The sequence below is a fragment of the Dama dama genome, chromosome 9, assembly GCF_033118175.1.
Source record: "Dama dama isolate Ldn47 chromosome 9, ASM3311817v1, whole genome shotgun sequence".
NCBI classification, from domain to species: Eukaryota; Metazoa; Chordata; class Mammalia; order Artiodactyla; family Cervidae; genus Dama; species Dama dama.
In genome coordinates this window covers 11,610,640-11,628,819 of record NC_083689.1, presented here as the reverse complement: position 1 = coordinate 11,628,819, position 18,180 = coordinate 11,610,640, and the positions used below count along the sequence as shown (strand labels likewise).

The 18,180-nt window shown below is 40.9% G+C and overlaps 1 protein-coding gene across 1 annotated transcript; it reads left to right on the top strand.

Moving 5' to 3' along the window:
- The first annotated feature begins 1,330 nt into the window (after positions 1–1,330).
- On the top strand, positions 1,331–4,906 carry LOC133061563 (olfactory receptor 10H3-like). Its single transcript, XM_061149537.1, has 2 exons — positions 1,331–1,367; positions 3,945–4,906. The coding sequence occupies exons 1-2, from the start codon at positions 1,331–1,333 to the stop codon at positions 4,904–4,906; spliced, it is 999 nt and encodes a 332-aa protein (XP_061005520.1).
- The last annotated feature ends 13,274 nt before the right edge of the window (positions 4,907–18,180 follow it).

Genomic DNA, 18,180 nt, shown 5'->3' with positions numbered 1-18,180 from the left:
AAAAAGAAAGAATAAATTATTTGTCTCCATGGAAATTGTTTACTAATTACAGGGCTATGAGAGAGAAGAATTAGAATGGAAAATGAAGGAGGGAGAGAAAGTAAGAAAGAAAGAGTGATTTAGAGGAGAAAGGAGGGTGGTTGAGGGAAGGAGAAAGGGAAGAAGCATCAATGCTTAGTTGAGCACATACACATGTTAAAAGTGTGTTGTTATCTCAGGTCTTACAGAAATCCTTTTCCCACAGTTAAATTTCAGTAACACATACATTTCTCATTACTGTGTTAAAATTGTATCTTTCGGGGGAGTGTGTTTAAAGGGCAGAGGGCTATCTCAAGATGGCACAAAGAGAGAACAGAGGCTACCTACAGGTGTCTTCATTATGCAGAAAGGAAATGTTGGTGGAGTTCACATAACATGTGAATAAATAAAGTCCTTTGGACCTTTGTATCTGTTTGACTCCCATGCTGATTTCATCATCGTCTAACATATGATTGAGAATCCAGGAATTCACATTTCTCTGTCACCAGTCATCTCATTAGCATACAAAAGACACTGTTATCACAGGGTCAGAGGCCAAGGACAACACCAAAACTCCAAATGTTTGTCTTTTATAACATAACAAGGAGGCATATGTGAATGTCAGACTATGTGACTAGGTCACCAGGACCACGGGGATAGGGTGGAATTTGATTGAGAAGAGAAGTAAGATGATCCAATTTGACCAGAGATGCTGAACACTTAAAATGCCCAAGAGAAACCAGTATCCAAGATTCAACTCCAAATCACCCTTGTCTGGGAAGCCCTCCAAATGCCCCCACCCCAGGGCAGAGTCACTGATTCCCACTTGGGATTTCTCCAGCTCCCGCCTGCCCTCTGACCCTTCCTTGGTCCCAAGGTGATGACGGTGTCTGTGTCCAACCTAGTCTCCTCAATGACTGGGAGCTTCTCAGCCCTGAAAATGGGCTGAGGTTTCTCTGAGTATAGAAAGCAGAGAGTCTTTTTGTGTGTGGATATTTGGAGGAAATTTAGAGGCAGCAGTCCCTGAAGATCCCTTGTGGCCCCTCCCAGCCTCTCCAGACCCTGAGGACAGATCTTCTAGGCTGGCATCCTGAAGAGACCCTAGGGAGCAGCCAGCAGGAAAGGCTACAGCAGAAATAAGCAGACAGTTTCTGTTCTAGGAGGTCTGATCCCACCCCAGCCTGTGGGTACCACTGATAGCACCAAGCAGCAGAGATTCTTCTGCCCCTCCCTCCTGCCCTTCCCTTCATGTAAAAGGCAGGCCAGGCTGAGGGGGACCTGGAGGGAATGGTAGGAAGGAAGAACCCTATCTATGATTGTGGGAAGCATTGCCCGGCCTGGGGATGGAGGTCAGTCCTGGGGAGAAGGTCGTTAGGGAAGAGCTCCATCTTCAGAGTCTGCCTGAGGTCTTCTCAGTTTGTCCATCTGAGTCTTTAGCTCTCACCCAATGTAGGTGCCCTTTGCGGTTTGTGGGTCAGTGGTTCTCAGACCCAAGTCTTTGGAGTACTTACATTTCTGGTTAACTCCAGCTCTTTTGTAACAGAGGTATTTCAAGTGTGATGTGAAGACTTCTGGGGGGCCCTGACAGCTTTTCTGTGGGTCCGTGAGATCCTCAACAATGAGAATGGTTTTCATCATCTACTTCAACTAAATCAACATGTTTTAGACTGAATGAAGAAGCAGACACTGCCATCAAACTGTCTTCTACAAGGCAGATATTAGGTGTATTGGAAAAAATTGGCAACAAAGCCACTCTTCTCACTCTTAAGTTTTTTTGAAAATGTTACTTGACTAAAAAATGTTACTTAAATTAGCATGTGCTAGGTTTATTAGTGTTCTTTTGACTGTGTTAATAATTAAATATTTTTTAATTCTTGGTTTTAATTTCTAATCTAGTAAAAATTGATAGTTATAATCCACTCAAACAAAAACCCTTTAGGGGCCTCAGTAATTTTTTAGTGTAAAGATATCCTGAGACCAAAATGCTTGAGAGTGGTTTCTGTATAGCTTGTGTTGCTAGTGGGAGTTTCATCTTAATTTTAACTTAAATTGTATGCTTTGAATGATTGTTAGATGTAATATTATGAGAAAGATCAGGAATCTTTGGAAGTTGATCTTTCTTTATGTAGCCTTGTGATCTCTTATTGTTCTAACATGTTACATCTTTATTCTTTTATCTTTTCTAGATAGATGCTCATGTTTTCCCTTCCAATCCTTATGTATCTTCTTTTTGCCCCTGTAGCACCACTCATGACTTTCAGTTCCATGTTAAAGAACAGCAGAGACAGTAAGTATGCTTGGCTTGTTCTTGATCCTAAGATAGTGCATCTAGTTCCCCCATGAGTATACTACTTGCTGGTTTTATGGTGTATTTTCTTTTCTTAAATTTCTTTTTATTGGAATTCAGTTGCTTTACTATGTTATTACAGCTTCTGCTGTAGAGCAAAGTGAATCAGGTATAAGTATACATATGAAAAAGTGAAAGTGTTAGTTGCTTGGTCATGTCCAACTCTTTGTGACCCCATGGACCATAGCCCACCAGGCTCCTCTGTCCATGGAATTCTCCAAGCAAGAATACTGGAGTGGTTGGCCATTCTCTTCTCCAAGGGATCTTCTTGACCCAGGTATTGAAACTGGGTCTCTTGCATTGCAGGTGGATTCTGTACGATCTAAGCCATCAAGAAGATCCCTGTATACACACATCCTCTCTTTTTTGGACTTTATAGTATACATTCTTAATCTAGCTATGAAAGTCACCCTCACACATGGTCAAAAGAGTTTTTTAAAACATCGTGAATAAAAGTTGAATATTAGAGCAATATTCCTGCCTTATTTGGAATAGTAATAAATAAATGATTTTTCTTTTATAGCTTATTCATGTAGTGAATCACATGATAGATTTTCTGATGTTGAACCATCCTTGTCATTAATAGGAATAATTAAGGCTACATGATCATAATATATTACTTTTAGTACCATGAGATTTTACTGGGTTATATCCTACTATGAATTTTTAAATATGCATGAGCAGATAACATGAGCTCATAATTATCTTCTCTTACAAATACTCTTCCCTGGTTTTAGAATCAAGATTGCATTAACCTGATGCAATGAGCTGGGCAATTTCGTGTACTTTTCTGTTTGTTGAAGAACATGCATATGATACTCACCCACTGTTCCTTAAAAGTTTATAGAGCTTACTTGCAAACCCAACTGTGGAAATGATTTTAGGGAGGAAAGCTTTTTAACTAACTAAAACTTTTAAAAAGTATTTATGGATCTGGGACCCCTAATTTTTCTTGTGACAGTTTTGGAATTTTACATTCTTCTAAGAGTTCATTCATTTCATCTAGATTTTCATATTTGTTGACATACTGTTTTACTATTTTTATTAATTTCCAATACTCATTACATTTATATTTACTTCCCAATTTTAATTTCATGTTTTGTTGTTGGTATCTTCTCTTTCTGTCTATCTTATTAATCCTTTCCTATAACCTAATTTGGCTTCATTTAAGCACAATTTTTTCCTGGATAAAATTTCTTAATAAAATATCTAAATTTGTATATTTAACTCCATTATCATTTTAGCCTAAAATTTTGACATTTGATGCTTAAACTATTCAATTAGAAATATTTCTGAATTCATTTTATGATATACTTTTGAAAGAAAAAATTATAATGTGAACCCAGTGGCCAAACGATGTCTTAAGCACTTGATACACGTTAGCATTTAATTTCAGTTTATCTTCAACCCAAGACTGAATAGTAAGGAATATTATGGTTTCACCCATTTTACTGGTGAAGATGATGAGACCCAAATAAATTAAGTACATTTTAAAAAGTATACAGCTCTTAAATTTCCATTTAATCTACATCAGAGCCTATGCTTTAACCATTGTTGATTCTATGTCTGATCTCCCCAGGTACAGCATCCTTGTCTGGTCAGAACTACAGCACAGTGTCTGAATTCATCCTCATCGGCTTCTCCAACTTCCCTCAGCAGCTCCTGCCCTCCTTCTTCCTGCTGTACCTGCTGATGTACCTGTTCACACTGCTGGGGAACCTGCTCATCATGGGCACCATCTGGAGGGAGCACAGCCTCCACACCCCCATGTACCTCTTCCTGTGTGCCCTCTCCATCTCCGAGATCCTGTTCACTGTTGCGGCCACCCCTCGCATGCTGGTGGACATGCTCTCCTCCCACCGCTCCATCACCTTTGTGGCCTGTGCCAGCCAGATGTTCTTCTCCTTTACGTTTGGCTTCACCCACTCCTTCCTGCTCATGATCATGGGCTATGACCGCTATGTGGCCATCTGCCACCCCCTGCGCTACAACGTGCTCATGAGCCCCCGTGACTGTGCCTGCCTTGTGTCCTGCTGCTGGGCTGGTGGCTCAGTCATGGGACTGATACTGACATTGATAGTTTTTCACCTGACCTTTTGTGGGTCTAATGAGATTCACCATTTTGGTTGTCACGTGTTTGCCCTCTTGAAGTTGGCCTGTGGAAAGGAGACAGCCTCTGTCACCATGGGTGTGATCCTGGTCTGTGTCACGGCCCTGCTGGGGTGCTTATTCCTCATCATCCTCTCCTATGTCTTCATCGTGGCTGCCATCTTGAGGATCCCCTCCGCTGAGGGCCGGCACAAGACCTTCTCCACCTGTGTCTCCCACCTCACCATAGTGGTCGTGCACTACGGTTTTGCCTCCATCATCTACCTCAAGCCCAAAGGCCCACATTCTATGGACAGTAACACGCTCATGGTCACCACCTATACGGTCTTCACCCCCTTTCTTAGTCCCATCATTTTCAGTCTCAGGAATAAGGAGCTGAAGATTGCCATTCAGAGAAGCTTCTGCAGAAAATTCTCTTCTCTAGGCTCCTGATGACCAGTTGGGTGGTGGAGAAATATGAACAAAGGGCTGGTATAATAATGTCTGTCTCCTTAGAACTGTTGTAAGGATTTAAGTTTGTGAGTATACCCACACTTCATAGAGTTTGATACATACTGGCTATTTGTTTCTCCTCAATTTTTTGTCTCCTTCTTGCATAGACATTAGCCATCATGATCTCTTTTTTATACCTCATGTGATAAAATCTGTTTCATCATCTATGCCTTAGAATTGTAATCTCTCTATAAGCAGACGGGGAGCTTCAGAGGGGTGTGGGGACACTGATTCAGGTGGATTGTCTTGAACGGGCCAGCAAGACAAGATTTTCATATAAAATAAAAATAAAAAGATTAATGTGAAGCTGATAATATTGGGTTGGCCAAAATGGTCATAAGATGTTACCAAAGGAGCATTTTGGCCAGCCCAGTAAGTACCACCAAACAGTAAGCAATTTTATGTATAAAGCACTGTGTCCATTGTCTATTTTTTAAGTTTTGTTTTTTGTTTTTTTTTTTTTGGAGGTGGACCATTTTTAAACTCTTTATTCAATTTGTTACAATATTGCTTCTATTTTATGTTTAGTTTTATGGTTGCAAGACATGTGGGATCTTAGCCCCCTAACCAGGTTTGAAACCCACAGCCCCTGCACTGGAAAGGCAAAGTCTTAAACAGTGGTCCACCAGGGCAAGTATATTAGTCACTCAGTCACATCTGAATCTTTATGACCCCATGGACTGTAGCCCTTAGGCTCCTCTGTCCATGGGATTCTCTAGGCAAGAATACTGGAGTGGGTTGCCATTTCTTTCTTCAGGAGATCTTCCTGACTGGGGGATGGAACCCTGGTCTCCTGAATGGCAGGCAGATTCTTTCCCATCTGAGCCACCAGAGAAGTCCCCTCCAATGTCTTTTTATTGTCATCATCTTCGTTACAACACATGTAAAACAAGAAAGCTATTTGTTTCCAAGATAATGGTTTGCTATTTACATTTCCATACTATCTCTGGAATGGATAGACCCAACAGAAAGAAAGTGGAGTTGCTCAGTCGTGTCCGACTCTTTGTGACCCTGTGGACTATTGCCCACCAGGCTCCTCTGTCCATGGGATTTTCCAGGCAATAGTATTGGAGTGGGCTGCCATTTCCTTCTCCAGGGGATCTTCCCAACCCAGGGATCGAACCTGGGTCTCCCACATTGTAGACAGACACTTTACCATCTGAGTCACCAGGGAAATCTCTATTGGGAAGACCCAAAAGAGGTTTTCTGTATTGAGTTGAGCTGAGTGAAGTAGGTCAGAATGCAGGTGGAAAGAAAAAAGAATGAACTAGTGAATGGGAATCTTTTAAAATCACCTGTAAAATAAATTGGATAAATAGGAAATGGGGGGCTTCCCTGGTGGTCCAGGGGTTAAGAATCCACCTGCTAACACAGGAGACATGGGTTTCATCCCCAGTCTGGAAAGACTGCACATGCCATGAGGCAACTAAGCCCAGGCACCACAGTTACTGACCCTGTGATCCAGGGATGTGGGCCTGCTCCATGACGAGAGAAGCCACCTCAATGAGGGCTCAGGCACCACAATAAAGGGTAGCCCCACCCACTGCAACTAGAGAAAGTCTGCCAGCAGTCACGAAGACCCAGGGCAGGCCATAAATAATTTTATTTTTTTAAATAGGAAATGGGGTCAAATCTGGGAAAGAGAGATAGGATGAAACTGTTGGTAACAGGTCTAATTGCATATGAAGAAGAAGAAAGAGAGGAAATGTAAGGGAGTTAGAAAGGGAACTAGAGAGGAAGAGGGAGTGAAATAGAGAAATAGAGTAAATGAGAGGAGGAAGGAGGGGAGAAAAAAGAACAGAAGAGTCACTTCTTAAGTAAGAACCTACAGTGTGTTAAAAGGATGTTTGAGCTGACATAATATGAAAATCCTTTTTCCCCTTTCCTGCACATACATTAAGTAAAATATTAACTTCTCATGACTGTATAAGTTGTTTCTCTTTGGGGTGTATGTTCAAGAGTAGAGTGCTATCTCAAAAAGGTACAAAGGTCACAGGCTACTTTTGGGTACTCCTATTATGCAGATGAGAAATGTGGGTGGACACAGGGAGGAACCTCCACAATAAAGAGGAACCACAAACTGCCAGAATACAGAAAGGCCACCCCAAATGCAGCAATCTAAACAGGATGAGAAGGCAAAGAAATACTCAGCAGGTAAAGGAACATGATAAATGCCCACCAAACAAAACACAAGAGGAGGAGATAGGGAGTCTACCTGAAAAAAAATTCAGAATAATGATAGTAAAAATGATCCAAAATCTTGAAAACAAAATGGAGTTACAGATAAATAGCCTGGAGATAAGGATTGAGAAGATGCAAGAAATGTTTAACAAGGACCTAGAAGAAATAAAAAAGAGTCAATCAATAATGAATAATGGAATAAATGAGATCAAAACACTCTGGAGAGAACCAACAGTAGAATAATGGAGGCAGAAGATAGGACAAGTGAGGTAGAAGATAGAATGGTAGAAATAAATGAAGCAGAGGGGAAAAAAGGAAAAAGAATTAACAGAAATGAGGACAACCTCAGAGGCCTCTGGGACAATGTTAAATGCCCCAACATTCGAATCATAGGAGTCCCAGAAGAAGAAGACAAAAAGAAATGCCTTGAGAAAATGCTTGAGGAGATAATAGTTGACAATAGTTCCTAAAATGGGGAAGGAAATAGTCACCAAAGTCCAAGAAACCCAGAGTCCCAAACAGGATAAACCCAAGGTGAAACACCCAAGACACATATTAATCAAATTAACAAAGGTCAAACACAAAGAACAAATATTAAAAGCAGCAAGGGAAAAACAACAAATAACACACAAGGGGATTCCCATAAGGATGACAGCCGATATTTCAATAGAAACCCTTCAGGCCAGAAGGGAATGGCAGGACATACTTAAAGTGATGAAGGAGAAAAACCTACAACCCCGATGACTGTACTCAACAAGGATCTCATTCAAATATGAAGGAGAAATCAAAAGCTTTACAGGCAAGCAAAAGCTGAGAGAATTCAGCACCACCAAACCAGCTCTTCAACAAATGCTAAAGGATCTTCTCTAGACAGGAAACACAGAAAGGGTGTATAAACTCGAACCCAAAACAGCAAAGTAAATGGCAGCGGGATCATGAAAGTGAAAGTGAAATTGAATTCGCTCAGTCATGTCCGACTCTTTGCGACCCCATGGACTGTAGCCTACCAGGAACCTCAGTCCAAGGGATTTTCCAGGCAAGAATACTGGAGTGGGTTGCCATTTCCTTCTCCAGGGGTTCTTCCCGACCCAGGGATCAAACCCAGGTCTCCTGCATTGTAGGCAGACGCTTTACCATCTGAGCTATCAGGGAAGCCCCATACTTATCAATAATTACCTTAAATGTAAATAGGTTGAATGCCCCAACCAAAAGACAAAGACTGGCTGAATGTATAGAAAAACAAGACCCCTATATATGCTGTCTACAGAGACCCACCTCAAAACAAGGGACACATACAGACTGAAAGTGAAGGGCTGGAAAAAGATATTTCACACAAATGGAGACCAAAGGAAAGCAGGAGATGCAATACTCATATCAGATAAAATAGACCTTAAAATAAAGGCTGTGAAAAGAGACAAAGAAGAGCATTACATAATGATTAAAGGATCAATCCAAGAAGAAGATGTAACAATTACAAATATATATGCACCCAACATAGGAGCACCGCAATATGTAACACAAATGTTAACAAGTATGAAAGGGTAAATTAACAATAGCACAATAATAGCGGGAGACTTTAATACCCCACTCACACCTGTGGATCGATCAACTAAACAGAAAATTAACAACGAAACGCAAACTTTAAATGATACAATGGACCAGTTCAGTTCAGTTGCTCAGTCATGTTTGACTCTGCGACCCCATTAACCTCAGCACGCCAGGTCTCCCTGTCCATCACCAACTCCCGGAGTCCACCCAAACCCATGTCCACTGAGTTGGTGATACCATCCAAACATCTGATCCTCTGTCGTCTCCTTCTCCTCCTGCCCCCAATCCCTCCCAGCATCAGGGTCTTTTCCAATGAGTCAGCTCTTCACATCAGGTGGCCAAATATTGGAGTTTCAGCTTCAACATCAGTCCCTCCAATGAACACCGAGGACTGATATCCTTTAGGATGACTGGTTGGATCTCCTTGCAGTTCAAGGGACTCTCAAGAGTCTTCTCCAACACCACAGTTCAAAAGCATCAGTTCTTCGGTGCTCAGACTTCTTTATAGTCCAACTCTCACATCCATACATGACCACTGGAAAAACCATAGCCTTGATTAGATGGAACTTTGTTGACAAAGTAATGTCTCTGTTTTTTAGTATAATGTCTAGGTTGGTCATAACTTTGCTTCCAAGGAGTAAGCGTCTTTTAATTTCATGGCTGCAATCACCGTCTACAGTGATTTTGGAGCCCAGATAAATGAAGTCAGCCACTATTTCCACTGTTTCCCCTTCTATTTGCCATGAAGTGATGGGACCAGATGCCATGATCTCAGTTTTCTGAATGTTGAGCTTTAAGTCAACTTTTTCACTCTCCTCTTTCACTATCATCAAGAGGTTCTTTGGTTCTTCTTCACTTTCTGCCATAAGGGTGATGTCATCTGCATATTTGAGGTTATGAATATTTCTCCCAACAACCTTGATTCCAGCTTGTGCTTCATCCAGCCCAGTGTTTCTCATGATGTACTCTGCATATAAGTTAAATAAGCAGGGTGACAATATACAGCCTTGACGTTCTCCTTTTCCTATTTGGAACCAGTCTGTTGTTCCATGTCCAGTTCTAACTGTTGCTTCCTGACCTGCATACAGGTTTCTCAAGAGGCAGGTCATGTGGTCTGGTATTCCCATCTCTTTCAGAATTTTCCACAGTTTATTCTGATCCACACAGTCAGTCTTTGGCATTGTCAATAAAGCAGAAACAGATGTTTTTCTGGAACTCACTTGCTTTTTCAATGATCCAGTGGATGTTGGCAATTTGATCTCTTGTTCTTCTGCCTTTTCTAAAGCCAGCTTGAACATTTGGAAGTTCATGGTTCACGTATTGTTGAAGCCTGGCTTGGAGAATTTTAAGCATCACTTTCCTAGTGTGTGAGATGAGTAAAATTGTGCAGTAGTTTGAACATTCTTTGGCATTGCCTTTCTTTGGGATTGGAATGAAAGCTGACATTTTCCAGTCCTGTGGCCTCTGCTGAGTTTTCCAAATTTGCTGGCATATTGAGTGCAGCACTTTCACAGCATGGTCTTTTAGGATCTGAAATAGCGCAACTGGAATTCCATCACCTCCACTACCTTTGTTCATAGTTATGCTTCCTAAGGCCGACTTGGCTTCACATTCCAGTATGTCTGCCTCTAGGGGAGTGATTACACCGTCGTGATTATCTGGGTCGTGAAGATCTTTTTTGTACAGTTTCTGTGTATTCTTGCCACCTCTTTTTTTTTTTTTTTTTTTTTCATTTATTTTTATTAGTTGGAGGCTAATTACTTTACAATATTGTAGTGGGTTTTGTCATACATTGACATGAATCAGCCATGGATTTACATGTATTCCCCATCCCGATCCCCCCTCCCACCTCCCTCTCCACCCGATTCCTCTGGGTCTTCCCGGTGCACCAGTCCTGCACACTTGTCTCGTGCATCCAACCTGGGCTGGTGATCTATTTCACCCTAGATAATATATATGTTTCAATGCTGTTCTCTCGAACATCCCACCCTCGCCTTCTCCCACAGAGTCCAAAAGTCTGTTCTGTACATCTGTGTCTCTTTTTCTGTTTTGCATATAGGGTTACCATTACCATCTTTCTAAATTCCATATATATGCGTTAGTATACTATATTGGTCTTTATCTTTCTGGCTTTCTTCACTCTGTATAATGGGCTCCAGTTTCATCCATCTCATTAGAACTGATTCAAATGAATTCTTTTTAACGGCTGAGTAATATTCCATGGTGTATATGTACAACAGCTTCCTTATCCATTCATCTGCTGATGGGCATCTAGGTTGCTTCCATGTCATGGCTATTGTAAACAATGCTGCGATGAACATTGGGGTGCACGTGTCTCTTTCAGGCCAGGTTTTCTCAGTGTGTATGCCCAGAAGTGGGATTGCTGGGTCATATGGCAGTTCTATTTCCAGTTTTTTAAGGAATCTCCACACTGTTCTCCATAGTGGCTGTACTAGTTTGCATTCCCACCAACAGTGTAAGAGGGTTCCCTTTTCTCCACACCCTCTCCAGCATTTATTGCTTGTAGACTTTTGAATAGCAGCCATCCTGACTGGTGTGTAATGGTACCTCATTGTGGTTTTTATTTGCATTTCTCTGATAATGAGTGATGTTGAGCATCTTTTCATGTGTTTGTTAGCCACCTGTATGTCTTCTTTGGAGAAATGTCTGTTTAGTTCTTTGGCCCATTTTTTGATTGGGTCATTTATTTTCCTGGAATTGAGCTTCAGGAGTTGCTTGTATATTTTTGAGATTAATCCTTTGTCTGTTTCTTCATTTGCTATTATTTTCTCCCAATCTGAGGGCTGTCTTTTCACCTTGCTTATAGTTTCCTTTGTAGTGCAAAAGCTTTTAAGTTTCATTAGGTCCCATTTGTTTATTTTTGCTTTTATTTCCAATATTCTGGGAGGTGGGTCATAGAGGATCTTACTGTGATTTATGTCGGAGAGTGTTTTGCCTATGTTCTCCTCTAGGAGTTTTATAGTTTCTGGTCTTACATTTAGATCTTTAATCCATTTTGAGTTTATTTTTGTGTATGGTGTTAGAAAGTGTTCTGGTTTCATTCTTTTACACGTGGTTGACCAGTTTTCCCAGCACCACTTGTTAAAAAGGTTGTCTTTTTCCATTGTATATCCTTGCCTCCTTTGTTGAAGCTAAGGTGTCCATAGGTTCGTGGATTTATCTCTGGGCTTTCTATTCTGTTCCATTGATCTCTATTTCTGTCTTTGTGCCAGTACCGTACTGTCTTGATGACTGTTGCCACCTCTTCTTGATATCTTCTCCTTCTGTTAGTCCCTACTACTTCTGTCCTTTATTGAGCCCATCTTTGCATAAAATGTTCCCTTGGTATCTCTAATTTTATTGAAGAGATCTAATTGATATCTATAGGACATTTCACCCCCCAAACAATTAATTTCACCTTTTTCTTAAGTGCATGCAGAACCTTCTCCAGGACAGATCACATCCTGGGCCATAAATCTAGCCTTGGTAAATTCAGAAGAATTGAAATCATTCCACACATCTTTTCTGACCACAATGCAGTAAGATTAGATCTCAATTACAGGGGGAAAAAATACTATTAAAAATTCCAACACATGGAGGCTAAACAACACGCTTCTGAATAACCAACAAATCACAGAAGAAATCAAAAAAGAAAGCAAAATATGCATAGAAATGAATGAAAATGAAAACACAACAACCCAAAACCTATGGGACACTATAAAAGCAGTGCCAAGGGGAAGGTTCATAGCAATACAGGCTTACCTCAAGAAACAAGAAAAAAAGTCAAATAAATAACCTAAGTCTACACCTCAGGCAACTAGAAAAGGAAGGAATGAAGAACCACAGGGTTAGTAGAAGGAAATAAATCATAAATATCAGGGAAGAAATAAATGCAAAAGAAACAAAAGAGACCATAGCAAAAATCAACTAAGCTAAGAGCTTGTTCTTTGAGAAGATAAATAACATTGACAAACCATTAGCCAGACTCATCAAGAAACAAAGGGAGAAGAATGAAAACTACAAAATTAGAAATGAAAATGGAGAAATCACAACAGACAACACAGAAATACAAAGGATTATAAGAGACTACTATCAGCAACTGTATGCCAATAAAATAGACAACTTGGAAGAAATGGACAAATTCTTAGAAAAGTATAACTTTCCAAAACTGAACCAGGAAGAAATAGAAAATCTTAACAAAGCTACCACAAGCATGGAAATCAGAATCAGAAATCTTCCAGCAAACAAAAGCCCAGGACCAGACAGCTTCACAGTTGAATTCTACCTAAAAAAATTAGAGAAAAACTAACACCTGTCCTACTCAATCTCTTCCAGAAAATGGCAGAGGAAGGTAAACTTCCAAACTCATTCCATGAGGCCACCATCACCCTAATACCAAAACCAGACAAAGATGCCACAGAAAAAGAAAACTACAGGCCAATATCACTGATGAACATGGATGCAAAAATCCTTAACAAAATTCTAGCAAACAGAATCCAACAGCATATTTAAAAGATCCAAGTGGGCTTTATCCCAGGGATGCAATAATTCTTTAATATCCACAAATCAATGTAATACATCACATTAACAAGTTGAAAGATAAAAACCATACAATTACCTCAATAGAAAGAGAGAAAGCCTTTGACAAAATTCAGCATCCATTTATGACCAAAAAAAAAAAATCCTCCAGAAAGCAGGAATAGAAGGAACATACCTCAACATAATAAAAGCTGTATATGACAAACCCACAGAAAACATTATCCTCAATGGTGAAAAATTGAAAGATTTCCCCTAAAGTCAGGAACAAGACAAGAATGCCCAATCTCACCCCTAATATTCAACATAGTTTTGGAAGTTTTAGCCACAGCAATCAGAAGAAATAGAAATAAAAGGAATCCAGATTGGAAAAGAAGAAGTAAAACTCTCACTGTTTGCAGATAACATGATCGTCTACATAGAAAACCCTGAAGACTCCACCAGAAAATTACTAGAGCTAATCATTGAATATAGTAAAGTTGCAGGATACAAAATTAACACACAGAAATCCCTTGCATTCCTATATACTAACAATGAGAAAACAGAAAGAAATTAAGGGAACAATTCCATTCACCATTGCAACGAAAAGAATAAAATAGTTAGAAATAAATCTACCTGGAGAAGGAAATGGCAACCCACTCCAGTGTTCTTGCCTGGAGAATCCCAGGGATGGGAGCCTGGTGGGCTGCCATCTGTGGGGTCACACAGAGTTGGACACAACTGAAGTGACTTAGCAGCAGCAGCAGCAGAGAAAAGAAAGACCTATATATAGAAAACTACAAAACACTAATGAAAGAAATCAAAGAGGACACAAATAGATGGAGAAATATACCATGTTCATGGATTGGAAGAATCAATATAGTGAAAATGAGTATATCACCCCAAGGCAATCTATAGATTCAATGCAACCCCTATCAAGCTACCAACGGTATTTTTCAGAGAACTAGAGCAAATAATTTCATAATTTGTATGGAAATGCAAAAAACCTTGAATAGCCAAGGCAATCTTGAGAAAGAATAATGGAACTGGAGGAATCAACCTGCCTGATTTCAGGCTATACTACAAAGCCACAGTCATCAAGATAGTATGGTCCTGGCACAAAGACAGAAATACAGATCAATGGAACAAAATAGAAAGCCCAGAGATAAATCCACACACCTATGGACACCTTATCTTTGGCAAAGGAGGCAAGAATATACAAAGGAAAAAAGACAATCTCTTTAACAAGTGATGCTGGGGAAATTGGTCAACCAGTTGTAAAAGAATAAAACTAGAACAATTTTTAACACCACACACAAAAAATAAACTTAAAATGGATTAAAGATCTAAATGTAAGACCAGAAACTATAAAACTCCTAGGGGAAAACATAGGAAAAACACTCTCCAACATAAGTCACAGCAAGATCCTCTATGACCCACATCCCCAGAGTAATGGAAATAAAAGCAAAATAAACAAATAGGACCTAATGAAACTTAAAAGCTTTTGCACAACGAAGCAAACTGTAAGCAAGGTGAAAAGACAGCCTTCAGAATGGGAGAAAATAATAGCAAATGAAGCAATGGACAAAGATTAATCTCAAAAATATACAAGCAACTCCTGCAGCTCAATTGCAGAAAAATAAATGACCCAATCAAAAAATGGGCCAAAGGAGGGGAGGAGCCAAGATGGCGGAGGAGTAGGACGGGGAGACCACTTTCTCTCCTACAAATCCATCAAAAGAATAACTGAATGCAGAACAAACTTCACAAAACAACTTCTGATCGCTAGCTGAGGTCATCAGGCGCCCAGAAAAGCAGCCCATTGTCTTCGAAAGGAGGTAGGACAAAATATAAAGATAAAAAGTGAGACAAAAGAGCTGAGGACGGAGCTCCGTCCCGGGAAGGGAGTCTTAGGCGGCATTGCTTGGGGTAGGGTCCAGGCCTGAGTGCCCTGAGGACAATCGGAGGGAGCTTCTGTGAGTTGCCAACTTGAACTGTGGGGGTCCAAAAGAGAGAGAGAAAATTAACCGGCCGGAACACACTGCTGGCGTTTGCAGAACAAAGGGACCGAGAAAGTCCAGAGAAGAGCTCGCAGGCTACGGACCGACCCAGCCCCGCCAGAGGCAGGAGGCAGGGGGGAGGGGAAGGTCGTGGCGAGACACAGGGCGCAGGCACCCGACCGGCGCGGGCGGGGACTGGGGCTGGGGACGCGGAGGGCAGAAGGCGCGCGCACCCGACTGGCGCCAGAGGAAACTGAAACTGGGTCCGCGGAAGGGAGTGGGTGCGCCACACCTGGGGATAGCGCGCCCATCAAGCCCCTCGCTGCCTGGACCGCTCTGACGGGGAAGGCACTGAGAGCAGGCGCAGCTTTTCATTCCGCGCTTTTGTGGAACACCCGAGGGCTGGAACCTCACGCAGCGCGGCGCGCGCTCCACATAGAACAGTCGGGAGCCTGAGCAGCGCAGACGGAGAAACCAGCGTCAGCCCCTCCCGGCAGCGCCAACCCCTCCCCGCGGCGCCAGCCCGCCCCCGCAGAGCGACGGAACTAGCTACCTAAATAAGAGTCCACCTCCGCCCGCCTGTGTCAGGGCGCAAATGAGGCTCTGAAGAGACCGGCAAACAGAAGCCAAATAAACAAAGGGAACCGCTTCAGGAGGGACTGGTGCAACAGATTAAAATCCCCGTAGAAAACACGGACTACACCGGAAGGGCCCTATAGATATCGAGAAATGTAAGCTGGCAGGAGGAGCTATCTGAAACTGAGCCAAACCCATACTGACCGCAACAGCTCCAGAGAAATTCCTAGATATATTTTTACATTTTTTTTTCCTAAGTAAGGAAGAAAAAAAAAATTTTTTTTTCTTTTTTTCTTTTTTCTTTTTTATTTTTTCTCTTTTATTTTCCTTTAAAATTCCCTATTACTCCTTCACTTTCATTTCCATAGATTTTTACGATTTTTTTTAATTAGGAAAAAAAAATTTTTTTCCTCTTTTTTTTTCTTTTTCTTTTTTTTCTTTTTTCTTCTTTTTTTTCTCTTTCCTTTTTCTCTTCTTTTTTCTATTTTTCTTTTTCTCTTATTTCTTTTAAAGTCCTCTAGTACTCCTCTACTACTCCTTAATTTTCATTTTCAATACACTATAACCTTACAAAAAAAAAAAAAAGGAAGAGAAGCCCTATTTTTAAACCGAAGATTATTCTCTCCCAATCTTGACTCTCTGTTTTCTACCTCAGGACACCTCTATTTCCTCCTTTCCCCTTCTCTTCCCAATCCAATTCTGTGAATCTTTGTAGGTGTCTGAGATACGGAGAACACTCTGGGAACAGACAGCTGCGTAGATCTGTCTCTCTCCTCTTGAGTCCGCTTTTTCTCCTCCTGCTCATCTCTATCTCCCTCCTCCCTTTTCTTCTCTTCATGTAACTCTGTGAACCTCTATGGGTGTCCCTAACGGGGGAGAATCTTTTCGCCATTAACCTAGAAGTTTTATTATCAGTGCTGTATAGATGGAGAAGTCCTGAGACTACAGGAAGAATAAAACTGAAATCCAGAGGCAGAAAACTTAAGCCCAAAACCTAAGAACACCAGAAAACTCCTGACTACATGGAACTTTAAGTAATAAGTGACCGTCCAAAAGCCTCCATACCTACACTGAAACCAGCCACCACCCAAGAGCCAATAAGTTTTAGAGCAAGACACACCACGCAAATTCTCCAGCAACACAGGAACATAGACCTGAACGTCAACATACAGGCTGCCCAAGGTCACACCTAACACATAGACCCATCTCAAAACTCATTGCTCTCCAAAGAGAAGAAATCAAGTTCCACGCACCAGAACACTGACGCAAGCTTCCCTAACCAGGAAACCTTGACAAACCAATCGTCTAACCCCACCCACTGGATAAATCCTCCACAATAAAAAGGAACCACAGACCTCCAGAATACAGAAAGCCCACTCCAGATACAGCAATCTAAACAAGATGAAAAGGCAAAGAAATACCCAACAGGTAAAGGAACATGAAAAATGCCCACCAAGTCAAACAAAAGAGGAGGAGATAGGGAATATACCTGAAAAAGAATTTAGAATAATGATAATAAAAATGATCCAAAATCTTGAAAACAAAATGGAGTTACAGATAAATAGCCTGGAGACAAAGAATGAAAAGATACAAGAAATGTTTAATAAAGACCTAGAAGAAATAAAAAAGAGTCAATTAAAAATGAACAATGCAATGAATGAAATCAAAAACACTTTGGAGGGAACCAAGAGTAGAATAACGGAGGCAGAAGATAGGATAAGTGAGGTAGAAGATAAAATGGTGGAAATAAATGAAGCAGAGAGGAAAAAAGAAAAAAGGATCAAAAGAAATGAGGACAACCTCAGGGACCTCTGGGACAATGTGAAACGCCCCAACATTCGAATCATAGGAGTCCCAGAAGAAGAAGACAAAAAGAAAGGCCATGAGAAAATACTCGAGGAGATAATAGCTGAAAACTTCCCTAAAATGGGGAAGGAAATAGCCACCCAAGTCCAAGAAACCCAGACAGTCCCAAACAGGATAAACCCAAGGCGAAACACCCCAAGACACATATTAATCAAATTAACAAAGATCAAACACAAAGAACAAATATTAAAAGCAGCAAGGGAGAAACAACAAATAACACACAAAGGGATTCCCATAAGGATAACAGCTGATCTATCAATAGAAACTCTCCAGGCCAGAAGGGAATGGCAGGACGTTCTGAAAGTAATGAAAGAGAATAGCCTACAACCTAGATTACTGTATCCAGCAAGGATCTCATTCAGATATGAAGGAGAATTCAAAAGCTTTACAGATAAGCAAAAGCTGAGAGAATTCAGCACCACCAAACCAGCTCTTCAACAAATGCTAAAGGATCTTCTCTAGACAGGAAATGCAGAAAGGTTGTATAAACGTGAACCCAAAACAACAAAGTAAATGGCAATGGGACCA